General features: G+C 38.0%; 1 protein-coding gene and 1 long non-coding RNA gene across 4 annotated transcripts in view; one reads left to right on the forward strand and one right to left on the reverse strand.

Moving 5' to 3' along the window:
• DNAI3 (dynein axonemal intermediate chain 3) overlaps positions 1 to 22,711 on the forward strand; it is an 86,353-nt gene that overhangs the window by 36,859 nt on the left and 26,783 nt on the right. For both annotated transcript variants that reach the window (XM_027058722.2, XM_015070394.3), the window contains exons 9-16: positions 508 to 698; positions 1,658 to 1,782; positions 3,919 to 4,008; positions 5,793 to 5,879; positions 6,745 to 6,873; positions 10,367 to 10,440; positions 20,048 to 20,192; positions 21,578 to 21,665. In XM_027058722.2, the coding sequence (XP_026914523.1) occupies positions 508 to 698; positions 1,658 to 1,782; positions 3,919 to 4,008; positions 5,793 to 5,879; positions 6,745 to 6,873; positions 10,367 to 10,440; positions 20,048 to 20,192; positions 21,578 to 21,665 (929 nt within the window). The remainder of the gene's footprint in view (positions 1 to 507; positions 699 to 1,657; positions 1,783 to 3,918; positions 4,009 to 5,792; positions 5,880 to 6,744; positions 6,874 to 10,366; positions 10,441 to 20,047; positions 20,193 to 21,577; positions 21,666 to 22,711) is intronic.
• Positions 1 to 22,711, reverse strand: part of LOC113599278 (uncharacterized) — a 71,509-nt gene that overhangs the window by 6,204 nt on the left and 42,594 nt on the right. For both annotated transcript variants that reach the window (XR_003420070.2, XR_008295012.1), the window contains 2 exons: positions 21,049 to 21,241; positions 4,300 to 4,378 (listed from right to left, as the gene is read on the reverse strand). This is a non-coding gene — a long non-coding RNA (uncharacterized LOC113599278). The remainder of the gene's footprint in view (positions 1 to 4,299; positions 4,379 to 21,048; positions 21,242 to 22,711) is intronic.

A 22,711-nucleotide genomic window follows, 5' to 3' on the forward strand; every position in this document is an offset into this window, starting at 1 on the left:
CCCCTGCTCACGGTCTGTCTCTCCCTCTCTCTCAAAAATAAATGAACTTTAAAAGTAATAATAAATAAAGTTAGCAGGATTGGGCAAGGAAAGCTTCAGCAAAGTTGTAGCCCACCCCGGCAGGAAGCTCCAGGGGGAACCAGCCTGTTGGAGAAGTCCTGCAGGAAGCAGAGCTTGGCAGGCACGGTGTCCCTGCAGCTGTCAGCTCAGTCATTGGCCCGGGAGAGCACAGCCTTGGCTGGGAAGCGTCTGCAGATGGCGAAGGTGTTCCAGACCATCAGCCAACAACATCCTGGCACTAGAAGTTTTGAGTAACACACAGACAGGAGGTTTCTTTCTCTTAAGTCACATATTTCACATGGGGGTAATCATTAGTTACCAAGTATAATTGAGGATATTTTGGTTTTTTTCTGTATGGATGAAGTAGGAGGAGCTGCCGAAAGACCTATCATTGAATACTATAATCCAACATCTTGTGTGTGTGTATGTTTTGTCCTAACAAAATAGTGTTGAAATAGCCCTGCAGCAAAATGAAATCATGAACACATTTATTGATGACTGGAAGTGCCTGGCAGAAGAAGAAGGCACCTTTGGAGACAAAACTGATACCCACCTGAAAGAGTACCAGTCCTTTACCGACCTTCATAACCTAACAGAGAATATGGTCACTTCCATCTCATGGCATCCGACTATCTATGGTGAGATGACCGTGACTGTGGTTCTCTTTGGTGAGGGCAAGGAAAGTCTTTTGCTTTTATATGTAAAATTACACACTACCTAAGTATCTCAGTTTCAGTAAGACAACTTCCAATTGCTGAGTGCACCTGCCGGGGTCTTTCTTGGCATCCTGCAGTCCTGTGTTCTCCCAGCACCTCACTGTGGCCTCTACAAGGACAGAACCAAGCTCACGCCAGGGAAGTGACTGTCTCAGGTCACCCAGCTGGTGAAATGCTGAATCTGGATTTGCCTCAGCCTCTTGGGACTCCCAAGGCTAGCTCCATTCCTCCTGATACTCTTCCTCTCTGATTACAGGGCAAGAGAGGAAACACACCTCCTTTGTTATTTTTTTTATGTTTACTTATTTTTGAGAGAGTGCAAACAGGGGAGGGACAGAGGGGCGGGGCAGAGGATCCAAAGCCTGCTCTGCACTGACAGCAGCCAGTCAATGTGGGGCTTGAACTCATGAACCTTGAGATCATGACCTGAGCTACAAAGTAGGTTGCTGAACCAACTGAGCCACCCAGGCACCCCAAACACACCTCCTTTAAATCACTCAGCAGCCAAGGGGGGTAGCCTCATGTGCAAATGCAACTAAGCAGAGAAAAATGTCCTTTCCCTCTTTATTGCTCTTCCCACATTGGCCTTTTTCTCACACACAAAAATTTTTTCTTACTATATCTTTGAAGTTTACTGTTTATTTTACACTAACAGTACATCTCAATTTGGACTGACCACCTTTCAAGTGCTAAATTAGCAACATGTGGCTACTGGCCACCGTATTACACAGTAGAGCTCAAAGAGACTCTTGGTCTCTTATTGAATATATTTGTTTCATCAAAGTGGAAATGAATAGTGACCATGTAGAGCAATAAAACCTACAAACATTTCTCCATGTACAGTTGCTGCAGGTTTTAACTTCTAATTGTGTCTCAATCAGGGCTAATAGCTGTGTCAGTGGCTGTAAGACTCTCCCTTGAAGACAGAGTCCACTTTTCTGGTAAATTATTGCTGCAGCCATCACTAATTCTTTTCTGGAGTTTCTCCGATCCCATACATCCTCAGGTAATTGAGGAGAGTTGCCCACATAGTCTAAAAATATCAAATACTATGTTCACGTTTATCTTTAGCAGTTTTAATTGCAAAGTACTTTATAGTTACTTAATATGGTAAGCCCTTATGAATTAGGCTTTCTTCGATTCAGAATTTGTCATCAATTTGAGCAAGACTAAAGTTTACAGTCAGTTTATTGAACAAATCAATATGTTATTTTCAAAAAAGATTTTAAGAGGAACGTTAAACCATTCTTAAAAAGCAAACTCTTTTATGGGCTTCCTTTAAACACTATTTGTTCAAATGCAAATAAATTTTAATTTCACATGAATTTCCTCAGTTCCGAGGATCACCAGTAGGTGATGGTAATGAGTACCTGTGTGGGAAACACAGGGGGGCGGGGCGGGGGTGGGGACCATGGCCCCAGAAAGCGTACAGTCCATCTGTGGGCACAGCGACTCTTCAGCTCTCTTGTTGCCAGGTGTTGAACTTGTCAAAGGAATCCAGATCAGAAATTTTGAGTGAAATCTCCCAACTTTTAAATAGTTCAACTAAAACCAAACCAAACGCACAAATCAACCCAAATAAGGCCGAGGCCTGGGTTTGCCCCACAGGGTTCTGTTTCCGTCATCTGCTCAAAAACAGTTTTATTTAGGGTGCTTTATAGTGTTAGATTAAGTTTTTTTTTAAATGTACTTAAATATAATATTTTGTTTCTATAAAGTATTATATAACTAAGTCTTTCCCTAATAAAACCTAGCCTTCCTCCCTTCCTTCTTCCCTAATTCATCTGAATTCAGGCAGTTTTACTATAATAGATTGGGGTACTTTAATTATTATAGACCTAGAGGTCAAAATAGCAGATCCCTGGTTCTTTCTTGTCAGCCTACTTACCACAAAAATGATGCCATTCTCTCACTGGGGTTTTCTAACATTTTCTAGTGGAGTAGAATTACTCACCAGTCCACAATGTGGAAGCGTGGCTGAACTTTCAGGCAAAAAGGAGGAAAGAAGGACCTTTTCCTCTATTTTAAAGACTAGCTTTTTAAAAAAACAAGCAAATTATTTATTAAAGAAATAATACAAATGATTTCTTTTGTCTTTGTTCTATCAAAACTATAGGAGAATTTTTTTTTTAATTTATTTTGGAAGTAGAGTTTTCTCAAGAATCCACAGAGTGTCAAATAAACAAAGATGATTAGCTCCAATTCCAGTCTGAAACCTTTAGCTCAGGGGTGGCAAACCAATGGCCTCTGGGCCCCTTCTTTCTTTTTTTTTAACTTTTTTATTAAAATTTTTTTTTAACGTTTATTCATTTTTGAGAGACAGAGACAGAGCATGAGCAGGGAAAGGGTAGAGAGAGGAAGACACAGAATCCAAAGCAGGCTCCAGGCTCTGAGCTGTCAGCACGGAGCCTGACGTGGGGCTCGAACTCATGAACTGCAAGATCATGACCTGAGCAGAAGTTGGACACTCAACTGACTGAGCCACCCAGGCACCCCAGGGCCCCATATTTCTGATGGTTTTGTTTAAAGAAGAACAGTAACCATGCAAGGATTTTGCTTGGTGGTAACATATTAACACAGGTGCCAAAGAGATTTAATATACCTATTCCTTACAGGGCCTCCTTCTTACCCTCCAGGCACTTGAGTTTGTTCACCTTGTGTGTTTGGTATTATTTTAAAATTTGAACTATTATCAGTGGCCAACACCTTTATTTTTTCTCATTCAACGAATTTTCTTTTTGAGTGCTCACTCTGTGCCAGGCCAGCTAGACAGCGGGGAACAAAACAGACAAATATCTTGTCCTCACAGAGCTTACCTTCATATTTCTCAGAAACACTAAGCTTAGTCTTTTTGTTTATAAAAAAGTTAAAACATCTCCCAGCAATGACCCATGGAAGGTGGAGGAAGGGGAGACCTGGGCCCCTTGAGAATATAGCTCTCTCATACACGTAGCCAACATGCACAATACAATTTAGCAAAAGCAGTTTCCCGTCCAGAGGTAGGATTCTGGGAATAGACTCTATGTCTACATTTCTTATAGATAGCTATAAAATTCAATTTTTGATTGTCTCAATATTATTTTCTCACTATGATCTTAATAGGTTTTCTCACTCTCTCTCGAATTTGGGGGGTTTACTTTAGTTAATGCTGGAGAGCCCAGATGACATCTTCTGCTTCAAGTTCTGTCCAAGTGACCCTAATATCATTGCTGGAGGCTGCATAAATGGGCAGGTATTTATGGATTTTTTTCCCCAGCTATTTGTTAATTAAGATAATATTGGTAGGTTTAAAAAAAAAAAAAAAACATAAGGAGCCAATTTAGCAGAAGGAAAGCATGCCAATATTGTGCCAAAAACTGGGGTATACAGATGTGTCAGACATGGTATCAGGGCTCTCAGTGTCCCAGATAATCTACTTATAACTGCAACAAAATCGGGTCAAATCTGTTTGTATTGTTGGAATAGAACTGAACGTCGCACAAGATTCCACAGAAGACCAAAAAACACAAGCTAATATTAATACCTCTTGGTTATGAGTCCTCTTCTAACACTTCCCTGGTGATAGCAGTCAGGCACTGGTCCAGAATTTGAACAGAAATTCACTGGAAAAACATATATTTATTACTGAACTGACATATGTATAATTTGATACCATATTTGATTTTTTCTTCTTTTCCTTTCTTTAAAAAATATTTTAATTTATTGTTTGAGAGAGAGGAGCGGGGAGAGGAGCAGAGAGAGAGGGGGACTGAGGATCTGGAGCGGGCTCCGTGCTGACAGCAGAGAGCCTGACGCAGGGCTCAAACTCACGAACCATAGGATCGTGACCTGAGCTGAAGTCCTACACTTAACTGACTGAGCCACCTAGGAGCCTCTCTTCTTTTCCTTTCAAGTTATCTAAGTTATATGAAATTTAGATCCTGTCTTCCAATTGCCTGTTTCTCTAATAAAGCAAAACAATAATCTTAAAGTTGTTTTATGATCATAATTTAAATTCACTGTGACCCAGTGAGTGTGACCATTAAGGGCATATGGTCTTCTGTTGTGTGGCTAGGAAAACTTCCTTGTGACTGAAAATTTAAATGTCTACAACATCCATGACCATTTATCCAAAACCGAAACAACCGGAAAATAAAATTTCCCCCTCAGTTTTGTTCAACAATAATTGGTGGTTGGAATGATGACCCAGAGCCCTGTAAATCCTGAAATGCTTTCAGTTGCTCATTATGAAGGTGATACGACTTTGTTTAAGAATATTTTAGAAAAGGGGCGCCTGGCTGGCTCAGTCAGAAGAGTACTGGACTCCTGATCTCAGGATTGTGAGTTTGAGTCCCAGGTTGGGTGTAGAGATTATAGAGATTAAAGAAATAAATAAAAACTTTTTAAAAAGAGAATATTTTAGAAAAGCAAATGATGAAAATAAAATAACCCGCAATTCTGTAATCCTGACATTTTAACATTGTAGTGTGTTGAAATGACTTTTAATCATTGAAAATTATTCTAATTTAGTGTTGCACATTCCAGTTTATTCTCATTTTTCCAAAAATGATGAACCGTGTATACGCAAATTTGGAGTTGGCTAGAATATTCAATTAAGTAGAAATCATCATTTTCCAGCCTTTTTGGACAATCGGGTATCTGTGCTTCTGAAGAACAGGTAAAGCATCTCTCCCCACAATTACAGCACTTTCCCAAAGACAGAGGAAGAAGTCTTCCCAAAGCAGAGGAAATTACATACCGTTCATCTTGGAGTTAAAAAAAAAAAAACTACTAGCCTTTATTAACACAAGCAGAAGCACCAAAATCAAAGTGCTAAAAATACTTTTTAGAGGAGAAAACATTCTTTTCCCTATTAAAAGTTGCTGACTTACTAAGAATAGAGGCTAAATTTGATTATCCTTCAGGGTCATTGATTTATCGGATTGTATGCCAATACCAATATGTCTTAAAAAATCTTTAAAACCCAATTAGCTATTTCCTGGAAATATGTTGTAATAACATTTACTTCTGTTTTAGATTGTCCTGTGGGATATTACTGCACATGCAGATCGCATAGAAAACATCAAGACAGGCGGTAGCAGAAGTAAAAAAGCCACGCTCAAGGTTAGCTTTTTAGAACTTTTCCCTCACAAGTTTTTCCGATTCAGGAGTTCATCAAAAAGCACAAACAGAACTGCCAAGCTAAACAAAGTCTCAACAGAGTGGGAGGAAAAAGTATTATTTCCCACGCCTTCACATCTGTTTGTGGACATGTTCTGAATCACCTTTATGTAGGCCCTTGTTTAAGAAGTCAGTAAAACAAGTCTCATGGTCTGTCTGAGGATGGTAGGTTATTTTTGTTGTCAAATAAAATAAAGGGACCAGGTGACTTGCCTACAATGATGTCGTGGAGAGAGCACGGGACAGAAGGGCCATGCATCTAGGCTCCGGATGATAGTCCTGTGAGTTTGGACAGGCCCTCTCACCCCAGCAAGCATCGATTTTCTCATGTGTGAAACGAAGAGGTTACAGTTTTTCTGATAATAATATTCTGTGATTTTGCAAAGCTGTGGATGCTGCCAAGAGGGTTGAGGAAAGATTCCTCGGCTCCTGACACAGTACGGACCCACCATATTGCACAGCTCTACCCCAGCTCTTCAGCCTGAGCAGCAACAGGCCTCTCACCAAGACACGGCGGGACGTGGCCTTCTGTGCGTGCACGAAACACTCCTTCGGAAATGGGATTTCACTGATTCTGTAGGGGGTGGGTCAATAATTCTTGTTAAGTTTGAAAGCTTAGATTAAGCTGAAGGGAAAGTACATAATCTTATTACCTTAATATAGGATATGCAGAAACACGAATTTATGTTTTTCTCTGAACTAGTATTTCTCCAAGTTAACTAGTTGTAGATGGAATAACTAGTAAAGTATGAATTCACTCATTAGCTCTGTGAAAGCAGCACGTAACATTCTCTTGACGTTTTTCCAGCCCATGTTTCTCCTTGAACCAGACAGTAATAAAGAAGCGATGTATATCAGACACTGCGCAGTCTCCTCAATAGAAAATGGTCATAAGAAAGTAATTACAGATATACACTGGCTGTCTGACACATTTGAGGTGAGTCTGGATGGTTTCATAATTCTCTCCTGCTGGATTGTACATTCTCCGAAGATCTTCATTCAAAGATTTTATTCAAGTCAACAATTCATTTACATTTAAATCATGAAATAACCGGGAAGCAGGCGTCAAATGGTTGTGTCAGTGTTGCCTGGCCAATACCTGACTTGGAGATCAGAATAAGGCCAAAGTTTCAACTTCAATGGTTTATAAACCACTGAATGATGTAGATGGTGTCAACATTGATATACTACAATAGTGGAGAAGATAAGAGTTTGATATGTAAAAATAGAGTGCAAATATTTTATGCCCTTAGCCTTTGTGGGTTTAAAAGTCATGATTTCAGGGGCCTCTGGGTGGCTCAGTCAGTTGGGCATCCGAGTTCGGCTCAGGTCAGGATCTCACCGTTTGTGAGTTCGAGCCCCTTGTCGGGCTCTTGTGCTGACAGCTTGGAGCCTGGAGCCTGCTTCGGATTCTCTCTGGCTCTCTGCGCCTCCCCTGCTCAAGCTCTGTCTATCTGTCTCTCTCTCTCAAATATAAATAAACATTAAAAAAATTTTTTTAATAAAAAAATAAGTGACGATTTCAGCTAGTTGGAGCAGGCGACTCTGAAGCGCTGTGACATATAATAATGTGCTATTTTGCCAAGTCACCTTTGAACTGGTGGGTGAGAACTGCTCATTCAGTGAGTGAGTCCAGCTGACTGCCCAGCATCCGCAGTGCAGTTTGGTTTCGTAGTTCTGTACCTGACTCACCAAGTCTGGTGTCAGTGAATTTGGAAACTGGTAAGCTCCCCAGATGTCTCCCTCGGAGACCCTGAGGGTCTCCCATGTACTTTCAGAATATCAAAGCATACGATGAGAAAGTAAAGTTATAAAAGGCAATTTGCCTTTCAATGTATTCAAATGGATTATGCAAACAAACAATACTTTTAAGACTCATAATGGGGGCACCTGGGTGGCTCAGTCGGTTAAGCGCCCGGCTTCAGCTCAGGTCATGATCTCACAGTTCGTGAGTTCAAGCCCCATGTCGGGCTCTGTGCTGATAGCCCAGAGCCTGGAGCCTGCTTTGGATTCTGTGTCTCCCTCTCTCTCTGCCCCTCCCCTGCTCTCACTCTGTCACTGCGTTTCTCAAAAATAAATATTAAAAAAAAAAAAAAAAGACTCATAATGGACCAAAACAAACAGCCCAGATAGTTTCTATTACCTATAGAAGTTTAACATATGGTAATGAAGGAACTCCCGGCCCCAACTTCATTTCAGCTCACACCATATACACAAATTAATTCAGATGATTATAAAGTTAAATAAAAATAGCAAATCACAGGAAAAATGTAATACATCAAAATAGAATATCATAGAATAGCATATTTCTAGATCGAGGACAGTTTTCTAAGCTAATTAATGTTGAAAGAAATTCAAAACATACACGTGTAAATTTCTAAATTAAAAAATAAAAAACAAACAACAAAATGGAAAATATTGGTCTCAAATACGGTAAATACAAAATTCCAGTAAATAAAATATATACTGTATACTATACAATATAACTATATACAATATACTGTATACTAACTATATACAATTAGTAGATAAACATGAAAATCGTTCAGGCTTTTTAATATCAAAGAAATTAATTATAAGGCAACAATAATATGCTATTCTGGACCTATTTTTTCAATAAAAATTTAATAAGTAATAAATAATAAATAATAAATTTAATAAATAATAATACCCTGTGTTAAAAAGGATGCAATGGTGAGGGGCGCCTGGATGGCTCAGTCGGTTAAGCGTCCGACTTCAGCTCAGGTCATGATCTCACGGTTCATGAGTTTGAGCCCCGCATCAGGCTCTGTGCTGACAGCTCAGAGCCTGGAGCCTGTTTCCGATTCTGTGTCTCCCTCTCTCTCTCTGACCCTCCCCCGTTCATGCTCTGTCTCTCTCTGTCTCAAAAATAAATAAACGTTTAAAAAAAAATTAAAAAGGATACAATGGTGAAACCAGTAAACTCTAACATTGCTGGTTTCAACATAAAACTTTTGGAATACAATTAGTCAATGTGGTTCTTAAATCATCCAAATTTCAACGTTTTGAACAGCAATTCAAATTGTGGGAATTCATATTCATAAGAAATAATCCAACTCAGGGGCGCCTGGGTGGCTCAGTCGGTTAAGTGTCCAACTTCGGCTCAGGTCATGATCTCATGGTTCGTGGGTTCCAGCCGCACATCAGGCTCTGTGCTGACAGCTCCAAGCCTGGAGCCTTCTTCACATTCTGTGTCTCCCTCTCTCTTTGCCTCTCCCCCACTCATGCTCTGTCTCTCTCTCTCTCTCTCTCTCTCTCTCTCAAAAATAAAGAAACATTAAAAATATTTTTTTAAAAAAGAAATAATCCAACTCGTGCCTCAAGATACAAAATTATATGCACATCTTAACAAACTGTGTCAAAATGTATTCATGAAAAGAGACTGGAAAAGAATATAGTTAGAATTATATTTGAATTTAAAACCTACTTTCCAAATGTCTATAATATTATACTATGTTGTTGCTGTTTTTAAAATCATTAAAACATAAAAGCCCAGGCGAGCACGCTTCTGGGCTCTCGCCCTGCACTTCATACCGCAGCGAAGGTTCAGCAGAGGGAGAGGCGCACAGACTCTGGGTTGCTTATCAGATCTGAGTAGAAGTTGGCAGCAGTTGGGAACCTGAGAGGGTTCAGACCGTGGTGGCCTCAGCCAGCTTTCCCGGGTCTTAATTCCTGTGCCGTCTACTGGCCGCAGCAATACAGCACCTGTCTCCCTCCTCCCACGCCTACTCTCACTGCTTATTTGCTGTTAGAGCCCCTGCCTTTGTTTACTTTTTGCTCATCAGGAAAGTAGGGAACCGGGGAAAGTCATGTTTCCCTATGGATTCAAGAGCAGCACTTTCATAGATTGCCACACAACCTTTCACCTCGTTTCAAAGCTAGCTGCTTGGAATTTGGGACCTTCTAGGACCCTGAGGAGCCATTAACTGTGCTAGGTGGCTGTGGGTATCTAATGTAACACTAAGTGTCTTCTCCACTGACCTTATCTGCTTAACAATCTCATAAAACCTCCTGTTTCATTCCACCATTAATAGTAAAAAACAAAAGAGCCTATGATTCTAATTATAATGGATCATCAAATTATGATACACCATCTATATAAGACTATTAAAATGATTTATGAGTACACAGGAAAATGTTCAAATGATATCAACTGAAAAATCTAAGGACAGAAATTTTTACGCATGCTAATTAAAACTATGTAAAAATGTTTCTGTGAAAAAAGACTGGAAAAAATGTATGGCAGAATAATATTTTATTTTAAAATCTATTCTCCAAATTTCTGTGACAGTGTTATATTCCTTTAATAAAAATTAAAACCTGAAGATATTTAAAGAGTAAAAAGCTATGAGAAAAGTCATTACTGTTCTAGGTACACGGAATTTACTTCTTATGTTTTTAAAAAACAGATTAACAGAATGGGTTCTGTCTTTGAGAATCGAAGTGGAATATGCTGTCAACTTGTCACATGTTCAGCTGATTGGTAGGTCTTTGTTAGTGTTCATGGGTCAATTCAACATGGAGGGGGTGGGGGTGGGGAGGAAGGTTTCCCCACAGTTCTAGCAAGCAATGCTCTGGACACCAGCTGGGTGTCTTACAACTCAATTCACTTCTGACACTATCTGCCCGGATTCACAGGTTAAGGTTCAGTCCTACCTGACTGCTCTCTCCACCCCCCACCCTCGCCACCCCCTTTCCCCTGCCACCTCAGATGCCAGTCACAAGCCCAGGTTGTTACCTGTACTTCTGACTGACTTGCTGTAGATTGGAAGTTCCCAAGATTCCCTCTTCAGGTTGGATTAATATGCTAGAGCAGGTCACAGAACTCAGAGAAACAATTTACTTACTAGATTACTGGCTTATTATAAAAGGATGTAATTCAGGAACAGTCAGCCAACATTCAGATTGGCCCAGTCAGGAAGAGATGCTTACGGCAAGGTATGGGGAAAAAGCTAGGAGCTGCCATGCCGTCTCTGGTGCTCACTGTCCCCAGTCTCCATGTGTTCACCAACCAGGAAACTCTGCAGCCTGTCCTCTTGGGGTTTTACAGAGGCATCATTACACAGATACCATTGATAGAATAATTGGCCATTGGTGACTGAACTCCCGCACCTCTCCCCGCCCCGGAAGTCAGAGGGTGAACTGAAAATTCCAACTCTCTAATAGCAAGGTTGCCTCCACTGGCAACCAGCCTCCATCCTTAGGTGTTTTCCAAAGGTCACCTCATTAACATAACAAAAGGCATCTTTACTACCCTCAAACATCTAGGAAATTCCAAGGGTTTTAGAAGCTCTCTGCTAGAATCCTGGAGGAAGATCAAATTTATGTATCTTACAATTCACAGTATCACAGTCTTATTTTAAACATTACCTAAAATGTTTTCATACTATATATCCTTTTTTTCCCTAGATGCTTCTAAAATCATTATCTTCTTCTGTTCCTTAAATAATCTTTATTGTAGCAATTAAACCTGATATAATAACAGGACAGAAGAGATTATTGCTGGTTGAAAAAATATTTTTATAGATACAAATATGTTGTAAAAAGAATTAACGAGGCTTCATGGTTGTTAATGTTGTATAACACTATCCATAGTTATGTTGCTTCTTTATATTCTCATATTTGTAAATTTACATTCAATTTTATCTCACAAAGATTACAACAGTTAATTGGGAAAGCTTCTTTTTGAAAGTGGAAAAGTTTTACATTTAAAAAAATTTTTTTAAATCTTTATTTATTTTTGAGAGAGAGAGAGACAGAGTGCAAGCAGGGGAGGAACAGAGAGAGAGGGAGACACAAAACCCCAAGTAGGCTCCAAGCTCTGAGCTGTCAGCACAGAGCCTGATGTGGGGCTCAAACCCATGAACCATGAGATCATGACCTGAGCTGATATTGGATGCTCAGCCGACTGAGCCACCCAGGCACCCCAGAAGTTTTACATTTTTATTGCATATTTATAAAAGTTTTTTTTAATAAACAATTTGATAACTATGTCGGAGAATGTTCATTTAAATAAAATCACATCTCTCAATTTCTGAAACTAAAAATTCACAATGAAGTAGGAAATATGAAGAGTGATATTATTTATCTAGCATCCAAATACTGGCAAAACTTGTCCATTCCAAAAAGCTTTAACCCCAATAGAATAAATGACACTTTAAGTCATAGAAGTTGACAGCTATGCAGTGGAAGATGAAGGTATATGTAACATTAACAGCAGCCATGGGCAAAGGGTCAGGGAGACATGATTAATCCTGTGGACACATATTGGGTAAGGTTCTGTGACTGCAAGCAAAAGAAATTGACTATGGCTAACTTAAGGGGATAAAATCAATTTATTGGAAGTTTATGCCAATACTAATAAGTTAACTATTTTTATATTTACAACTACCCTGAAAAATACTTATGGATAGAGAAAATGAGACTTTGAAGGCAAACACATTATCTACCAGTAACTCACAATACGTATAGTGAGGTGTACATACACCAATATCCTATACTATATATAGGTAGTAAGTAATGATACTGTGGAATCAAAAAAAGAGCAGACTCAGGCCTCAGAAAAAACCCCATGGATTTGGGTAGCTGGAATGAATGCCTAGCTCCTTCCATCTGATTGGATCAGTTCTAACATGACTTCTTTTCCATCAAATTCACCCCTTTGGCCAGGGAGGTAATGGTAGGGCACCTTGAGTGACAACTCCAACCTGACCGCATGCAATGGGGAAGGGCAGTTCCCCAAAGGACCATTAGAATGTTCCTGCTAAAAAAGTAAAAGGGCATAGGGGTGGGGGGATTATTGCCCAAAAGGGCCACCAGTAGGGTCATATGAAATATTTACACAACAATTAAAATTGTTATGATTTCACAGAGAAGTGTTTATGGTATGATATTGATTATAAACAACAAAATGCAAAGCTATACTGTTGTTCGGTAGCCTTGGAAAACATCTAGAAGCACTGAACAGACTTAAAATATTACATGTTTTATATTTAAGACACAGGTCCTTGATTGTTGGTTATAATGATGGCCCTTGAATTTGGAAATATTCTAGAAGAGTCTAGAAATAATTCCTTCAAAAGTTGTTTTTAAAAAGTTTATGCATTTAGAAAAGCTAACTTTTAGTTATTTGGAAAACTTACCAGTTCTAATCTTTATACTTCAGCCATGCCAAGGACTTATAATATAGAATAAGAGAAAATAAGGTCCCAGGGTGCCTGAGTGGCTCAGTCAGTTAAGCATCTGACTCTTGATTTCAGCTCAGGTCATGATCTTAGGATTCATGAGACCAAGTCCCAAGTTGGGTTCTGTGTTGACAGTACACAGCCTGCTTGGAACTCTGTCTCTCTCCTTCTCTCTGTCCCTTCCCTATTCACACTCACTCTCGCTCTCTCAAAATAAATAAATAAACTTTAAAAAAATAAAATAAGGTTCCATTAATAAAAAATATGGCTAAACAATGGGATATTACACAGCTACTAGAAAAGAATGAAATCTTGCCACTTGCAACAACATGGATGGATCTAGAAGGCATAATGTTAAGTGAAATAAGTCAGTCAGAGAAAGCCAATTATCATATGATTTCACTCGTGTGGAATTTAAGAAACAAAACAAAGAAAAAAAGAGACAAACAAATAAACAAACAGACCAAAAAACCACTCTTAACTATAGAGAAAAACTGATGGTTACCAGAGCGGAGGAGGGAGAGGGGATGGATGAACTAGGTGAAGGGGATTAAGAACACATTGATCCTAGTGAGCCTTGAGTAATGTATAGAATTGTTGAATCACTACTTTGTACACATGAACCTAATATAACGCTATATATTAATTATGTTGGAATTTAAAAAATAAATTAATAAAAGAAAAAGAATATGTGACTGATTCATGCAGAAAGTCCAACTGAAGTTACATGTATTTAGCAAAATCATTTCATGGATAATGCAAATTAATGCTATAAATGAGATTTAAGAAGATCTTTGTAATTTGGAAAAACAGTTTTAAAACAACTATAGTTATAGTTTAAAGCAGATTTTTTTTGTGTCATTTGTGGTGTTCTCCAAGGATTTATATTTTGACAACATAAAAATGATTAATACTTTCATGAATTTTAACTGTTCATTATTAAGATGAATAAATGATTAATATTAAGTCACATAAATGAATATGTTTTGTTAGTCTTACTTGAATTACTATCTGTTTATCTAAATACTTTAACTTACACATCTAAATTCTTTAATAATGTCTTAAATTTATTAATCAGTTTCTTCATAACCTCAGTGATAGAAATTAGGGAGCTAATACAGCATATTCTTTGCCATCCTCAACACATGTTTTCACATAATTAACACAAAGGCACTTTTATACTAAAATAGTGTACAAGTATCATTATAAATGTGTTACCAAGTTCATTACACTAAAAATAATACTTTATATACAATGTGTGGAACATTATAAAGAATTTTCGCATACATTATCTCATTTGATTTTTATAGTCAATCTGTAAGGAAGGAGAAAAAAGATGAGAAATAACCTTTATTGGATGCTTACTATGCACAAAGCACATTAAATCCAACATTGACTGTGTAAATAGACATATATTTATATGATATATTAATTTACATTATATATTATATATTTATAATATATATTTATATATCATATCTCTTGTACATGACACCAAAAACATAAGCAATAAAAGAAAAAAGGTAAATGGAAATTCACCAAAATTTTTGTGCTTCAAAAGGCACTATCGAAAAGTTAAAAAAAGACAGCCCACAGAATGGAAGAACATATTTGCAAATCATATATCTGATTAGAAATTTCTATCCAGAATATGAAAAATTCTTACAACTCAACAACAAAAAGTCAAAAAAACCCAATGTAAAAGTGAGCAGATTACCAATAGACATTTCTCCTCCCAAAATAGAAAATGGCCAATAAACACATGAAAAGGTGTTCAACATTACCTATGAGGGAAATGCAAATTAAAACCACAATGAGCCAGTTTGATCAAAAATAAAAAGGAAATGACCCAAATAAATAAAATTAAGAATGAAAGAGGAGAGACCACAACCAACACAGCAGAAATAAAAACAATAATAAGAGAATATTATGAATAATTATATGCCAATAAAATGGACAATCTGGAAGAAATGGACAAATTCCTAGAAATATATACACTACCAAAATTGAAACAGGAAGAAATAGGGGCGCCTGGGTGGCGCAGTCGGTTAAGCGTCCGACTTCAGCCAGGTCACGATCTTGTGGTCCGGGAGTCCGAGCCCCGCGTCAGGCTCTGGGCTGATGGCTCAGAGCCTGGAGCCTGTTTCCGATTCTGTGTCTCCCTCTCTCTCTGCCCCGCCCCCGTTCATGCTCTCTCTCTGTCCCAAAAATAAATAAACATTGAAAAAAAAAAAAAAAAGAAACAGGAAGAAATAGAAAATTTGAACAGACCCATAACCTATAAGGAAATTGAATTAGTAATCAAAAATCTCCCAAAAAACAAGAGTCCCGGGCCAGGTGGCTTTCCAGACGAATTCTACCAAACATTTAAGGAAGAGTTAACACCTATTCTTTTGAAGCTGTTCCAAAAAATAGAAATGGAAGAAAAACTTCCAAACTCATTCTATGAAGCCAGTATTACCTTGATACCAAAATCAGACAGAGACCCCACTAAAAAGTAGAACTATAGACCAATATCCCTGATGAACATGGATGCAAAAATCCTCAACAAGATATTAGCCAACCGGATCCAACAATACATTAAAAAAACTATTCACCACGACCAAGTGGGATTTATACCTGGTATGCAGGGCTGGTTCAATATCTGCAAAACAATTAACGTGATGCATCACATCAATAAAAGAAAGGACAAGAACCACATGATCCTCTCAATAGAATTCAATAGAATAGAATGCAGAGAAAGCATTTGACAAAATACAGCATCCTTTCTTGATAAAAACCCTCAAGAAAGTAGGGATAGAAGGATCATACCTCGAGATCATAAAAGCCATATATGAACGACCCAATGCTAATATCATCCTCAATGGGGAAAAACTGAGAGATTTCCCCTAAGGTCAGGAACAAGACAGGGATGTCCACTCTTGCCACCGTTATTCAACATAGTATTGGAAGTCTTCGCCTCTGCAATCAGACAACACAAAGAAATAAAAGGCAAGAGGAGGTCAAACTTTCACTCCAAATTGGCCAGAAGGAGGTCAAACTTTCACTCTTCGCAGATGACATGATACTCTATATGGAAAACCCTAAAGATTCCACAAAAAAACTGCTAGAACTGAATCATGAATTCAGCAAAGTTGCAGGATATAAAATCGATGTGCAGAAATTGGTTGCATTCCTATACACCAACAATGAAGCGACAGAAAGAGAAATCAAGGAATCAACCCCATTTACAGTTGCACAAAAAACCATAAAATACCTAGGAATAAATCCAACCAAAGAGGTAAAAAACCTATACACTGAAAACTATAGAAAGCTTATGAAAGAAATTGAAGAAGACACAAAAAAATGGAAAAAGATTCCATGCTGCTGGATAGGAACAACAAATATTGTTAAAATGTCAATACTACCCAAGGCAATCTACACATTCAATGCAATCCCTATCAAAATAACACCAGCATTCTTCACAGAGCTAAAACAAATAATCCTAAAATTTGTATGGAGCCAGAAAAGACCCCGAATAGCCAAAGCAATCTTGAAAAAGAAAACCAAAGCAGGAGGCATCACAATCCCAGACTTCAAGCTATACTACAAAGCTGTAATCATCAAAACAGTATGGTACTGGCACAAGAACAGACACTCAGATCAATGGAACAGAACAGAGAACCCAGAAATGGACCCACAAATGTATGGCCAACTAATCTTTGACAAAGCAGGAAAGAATATCCAATGGAATAAAGACAGTCTCTTCAGCAAGTGGTGCTGGACAGCGACATGCAAAAGAATGAACCTGGACCACTTTCTCACACCATGCACAAAAATAAACTCAAAATGGATGAAAGACCTAAATGTAAGACAGGAAGCCATCAAAATCCTCAAGCAGAAAGCAGGCAAAAACCTCTTTTATCTTGGCCGCAGCAACTTCTTATTCAACACGTCTCCAGAGGCCAGGGAAACAAAAGCAAAAATGAACTATTGGGACCGCATCAAAATAAAAAGCTTCTGCACAGCGAAGGAAACAATCAGCAAAACTAAAAGGCAATGGACAGAAGAGGAGAAGATATTTGTAAACGACATATCAGATAAAGGGTTAGTATCTAAAATCTATAAAGAACTTATCAAACTCAACACCCAAAAAACAAATAATCCAGTGAAGAAATGGGCAAAAGACATGAATAGACACTTCTCCAAAGACATCCAGATGGCCAACTGACACATGAAAAAATGCTCAACTTCACTTATCATCAGGGAAATACAAATGAAAACCACAATAAGATACCACCTTACACCTGTCAGAATGGTTAACATGAACAACTCAGGCAACAACAGATGTTGGCGAGGATGCAGAGAAAGAGGATCTCTTTTGCATTGTTGGTGGGAATGCAAGCTGGTGCAGCCACTGCGGAAAATAGTATGGAGGTTCCTCAAAAAACTAAAAATAGAACTGCCCTACGACCCAGCAATTGCACTACTAGGTATTTAACCAAGGGATACAGGTGTGCTGTTTTGAAGGGATACATGCACCCCCATGTTTATAGCAGCACTATCAACAATAGCCAAAGTATGGAAAGAGCCCAAATGTCCATCAATGGATAAATGGATAAAGAAGATGTGGTATATATATACAATGGAGTATTACTTGGCAATCAAAAAGAATGAAATTTTGCCATTTGCAACTACGTGGATGGAACTGGAGGGTATTATGCTAAGTGAAATTAGTCAGTCAAAGACAAATATCATATGACTTCACTTGTATGAGGACTTTAAGAGACAAAACAGATGCATATAAGGGAAGGGAAACAAAAATAATATAAAAACAGGGAGAGGGATAAAACATAAGAGACTCATAAATATGGAGAACAAATAGAGGGTTAGAGGAGGGGGTGTGGGAGGGGGGATGGGCTAAATGGGTAAGAGGCACTAAGGAATCTACTCCTGAAATCATTGTTGCACTATATGCTAACTAATTTGGATGTAAATTTAAAAATAAATAAATAAATAAAATTAAAAATTAAAAAAAAAAGATTGCAAAAACAAAACAAAACACAACGAGACCTAAAATAGCCAAAGTGACAATCTTGATAAAAAACAAAGTTGGAGGACTCACACTTCCTGATCTCTGAACTTTCTTCAAAGTTATAACTATAGAGACAGATGTACTGACACTGGCATAAAGACAGACACAGAAATCATACAGTACAGAAATAAACCCATATGTCTATGGATGACTGATTTGCAACAAGAGTACTGAGACAATTTAATGGAAAAAGACTAATCTTTTCAACAAATGGTGCTGAGACATTTGGCTGAATATGTGCAAGCAAAAGAATGAAGTTGGACCCTTACCTCACACCTTATACAAAAATTAGCTGAAAATGGAACAAAGATCTAAATGTAAGATGTGAAACCATGCAGCTTTTAGAAGAAAACATTAATGAACATAAGCATAAATGTTCATGACCTTGGATTAGAGAGTGATTTCCTACATATTACTTCCAAAGCACATGCAAATGTAAATCTAAATCAATTTTAAATTTTTTTCTTTTTTTTTTTTTAATTTTTTTCAACATTTATTTATTTTTGGGACAGAGAGAGACAGAGCATGAACGGGGGAGGGGCAGAGAGAGAGAGGGAGACACAGAATCGGAAACAGGCTCCAGGCTCTGAGCCATTAGCCCAGAGCCTGACGCGGGGCTCGAACTCCTGGACCGTGAGATTGTGACCTGGCTGAAGTCGGACGCTTAACCGACTGTGCCACCCAGGCGCCCCTTAAATTTTTTTTCAATGTTTATTTATGGGGGGGGGGTGTTGCAGAGAGAGAGAGGGAGACAGAAAATCCAAAGCAGGCTCTGTGCTGTCAGCACAAAGTCCAACATGGGGCTGGAACCCACGAACTGTGAGATCATGACCTGAGCTGAAGTCAGAGGTTCAACCGACTGAGGCACCCAGGTGCCCCAAATCTAAATTAATTTTTATGAGACACCACTTCCCCCACTAGGATGGCTGTAATAAAAAAGACTAAAAGTAGCAAGTGTTGGCAAGGATGTGGAGTAATTTGAATCCTCACACATTGCTGATGGGAACGTAAAACTGATGCAGTTGCTTTGGAAAATAATCTAGCAGTTCTTCAAAAGATCAAACCCAGAAGTTAGCATATAACACAGCAATTACACTCCTCAGTGTATACCTAAGAGAAATGTACCCAGGAATCCACACAAAACTTATACACCAATGTTCAGAGCAGCATTCTTCATAATAGTCCATCAACTGGTGAATGGATAAATAAACTGTGGTATATTCCATACAATGGGATATTATTTGGCAATACAAAGAAATGGTGTACTGACATGAACTTCGAAAATGTGCTAAATGACTGAAGCCAGTCACAAAAGGCCACATATTCTGATTCCATTTATGTGAAATGTCCAGAAGAGACAAGTCTATACAGACAAGAGGTGGATGAGTAGTTATCTAGGGCTGGTGGGAGGGGCTGGGGGCAATGAGGAGTGACTGCCAATCTGTACAAGATTTCTTTTTGGGGTGACAAAAATCTTCTAAAATTGACTGTGAAAAATTGAAAACCACTGAATTGTGTACTTTAAATAGGTGAATTTTGTGCTATATGAGTTAGATTTCAATAAAGTTGTTATGTTAAAAAAAAGATGGTGTCAGTCTCCAAACTCAATTCTCCTATAATATTCGTGTTAATACTAGCAAAGTCATGAAATAACCTTATAAACTGTATAATTTTCTATAAGATGCAAAACAGTGGCATTTCACAAAAATCTTACTTTCAGAGGTATTAAAATACAGCCATGATTACATTGCTAATGTGTAACAGCAGGAAGTATGGTAGTTCTCAGGCTATACCTCTTATTTATATTAAATAACATGTGAATTTTTTTAAAGCACAATATGTTTTTGGGATATCAGATCACAGAAAGCTTTAACCCCACCACCAATAGAGAAAAAGAAAGAAGAAAGTATTGAAATTCCTTTTGATGTGCCATCTACTTTTTTGCATCTAGATCTCTCCTGGAAACCCCTCTTTAAGGTGAGTAACACGCAGTTTAGTCCATTCTATTAGCTTATATATACTTCGCATTGTGTACATGCATTTGCATACATATATACACACACTCTAAAAGTGGAGGAGCTCAAATTAGCATAAGACTTTATAATTTACGTATTCGTTTAACCAACTGATTCTTTCACTGAGGATTATTATGATGCCTGCTTAGGTCAAGTCCAAAATCACAATTTTTGTGAACTCAAGATTGACATTTGTTCATGTATTAGCAAGCTGCAACTTATCAATGATTTGTATAATAACTATTCATGTGCATGAGCAGTTCTCTGTAAATCAGTAGGCTCTCCCGTTAGCTAGAAATGCTAATTTTGCCCCTAATGTAGGCAAAATTCTGCATGTTTCACATCTAGTAGGAAACAGTATTTTAATACCCATGAGCAAACAAAACTGAAAGTAATTGAAAGAGAAATTTCTTGCACTTTTCTTGAAAAGCAGAGCTTGAAGAAAAGCAATTTTAATTTGAGAAAGATATGGCTGTGGATGGAATATGTATGGAAAGTATGAATGAGCTTCCGATATTGATGACTTTCCTTTTTTAGAATGTGTAGTTCTAATTCCAAACTTAATACTTTTTTCCCTTTGTTGTACAAGTGTCATTATTACATTACATTACATTACATTACATTACATTACATTACATTACATTACATTACATTATTATATATTTGCTCCAAATGGAAGAGAGAGCACAGAGGGGTGAGAATATTCCTGAAGTAGCTGGGATTAGGGATTAGAAATTAGAAAGAGAGGGTTAGGAATTTTCTGTGGTAGGATTTACTTGAGCTATAAATAGTTTTAAAAGAAATGTGCAAAGACTCACCTGAGTAATTGTAAGCATGTAGACAAACATCATGATGGAGAAACGTGGGGCAGATGCTGTGAGGGAAAAATATCCTGTTCTGGTGCAGACTCAGGGCCACTTCTGGAGCTCAGGGGCATGTGTGTCCCCAAATGGACTCAGCAGTGCCAGGCAGATGAAAAGACCCCACACAACCTTCTGGAGGTTCGTTTAACTGAAAGACTTAGGAAACAGGAGAATAAGCCCTTATTTTATATTAAAACCAAAAAGGATATATTATGAAACAGAATACACAATATTTTCAGAAATTAAACACACGAGCCTGGGATTTGGAAAGGAGCTCCTGGACAAGCACCCTTGGGTCACAAGGTTTTAGAAACTGTGGTTTAGACACTATCCCTGGGGAAAAGCAACCAGAAATCTGAAAGAGAATGGAAAAGGGACAAGGGGAGGGAGGTGGAAAACAGCCATCTGGGGGCAGAAGGGAAAAACAAGAATAAATCACCCACAGGATATATAGAAATAATCTTCTTATATGTTCTCCCAAAAGATAAGGCTGTCTAAAGGTGAAACAAGTTTAGACCACTGCCCAACCAAGATCAGCCTGAGTGAGGACCATCTCCTTTACAAAGCACAAGGTAACTGCCTTTGCTTATTAAAAAGGCATGAGGGCGTCCCTGGGTGGCTCAGTCAGTTGAGTGGCTGACTCCTCGGTTCAGCTCAGGTCATGATTTCAGGGTTGGGTTGGTGAGTTTAAGTCGAGATGGGCTCTGCACTGACAGTGTGGAGCCTGCTAGGATCCTCTCTGCCTCCCTCTCTCTGCCCCTCCCCCCGCTCATTCTCTCTCTCTCTCCCTCTCTCAAAATAAATAAATTAAAAAACATTTTTAAAAAGGCATGTAATAGTTTGAGTATTAGTGGTTCCTTATGTCTACAGTGAGCTAGACGGTTGCTAAGATAGTCTGATTTGTAAAAGAATACAGAAACTCAAACTCTCCAATATGGAACTTCATAATGGCTCTAATAACTACAGCCAACACATTAAAATTGCCTATATACACACAAAGATTTCACAGGATTCAGTTCAGCTTAGTTTCATAAACATTTATTGAGTACATTTATATATGTTTGAAAACTCATTAAAAAATTTTTACAAAACAAGTATGCATGTGCTCAAAGAATAGTTGTATAAAATGGAACATATCTCAACTCTAGCAAAATAAGTTATGAAATGTAAGAAATAAATTACCATTCCCAATCAGAACATAATAGAAAAATTAATATTTGTACAGCACCACCATAAAACAGAGTAGAGAAATAACAATTGACTTTTTAACCTATCTCAACCCATACACCTTTGTTGAAATAATTGAAGGGTACACATATAAATGTCAAAGCTATTAAAGGTATGCATGAATATCCCACCCTGAGAGCAATGCATAATGGAAATGTACAAGAATCACTAGAAACTGAAGTACTTACCAAATATTTGCCTTATCAAAAGGATTTCCATTTATAAGTTGTTGAATGTTCAGTTAAATGATAGAATATCTCAGAAATATATATATCTAATACCCAGCTTGGGCAAAACTCACTTTGAAGCTGTGTGTTTCATAGATACAACTCAAGACCTCATGCTAAAAACCAACCAACCAACAAACAAAGGAATCACTATATTTTTATGG

This window comes from Acinonyx jubatus, chromosome C1 (assembly GCF_027475565.1).
Source record: "Acinonyx jubatus isolate Ajub_Pintada_27869175 chromosome C1, VMU_Ajub_asm_v1.0, whole genome shotgun sequence".
Classification (NCBI taxonomy): domain Eukaryota; kingdom Metazoa; phylum Chordata; class Mammalia; order Carnivora; family Felidae; genus Acinonyx; species Acinonyx jubatus.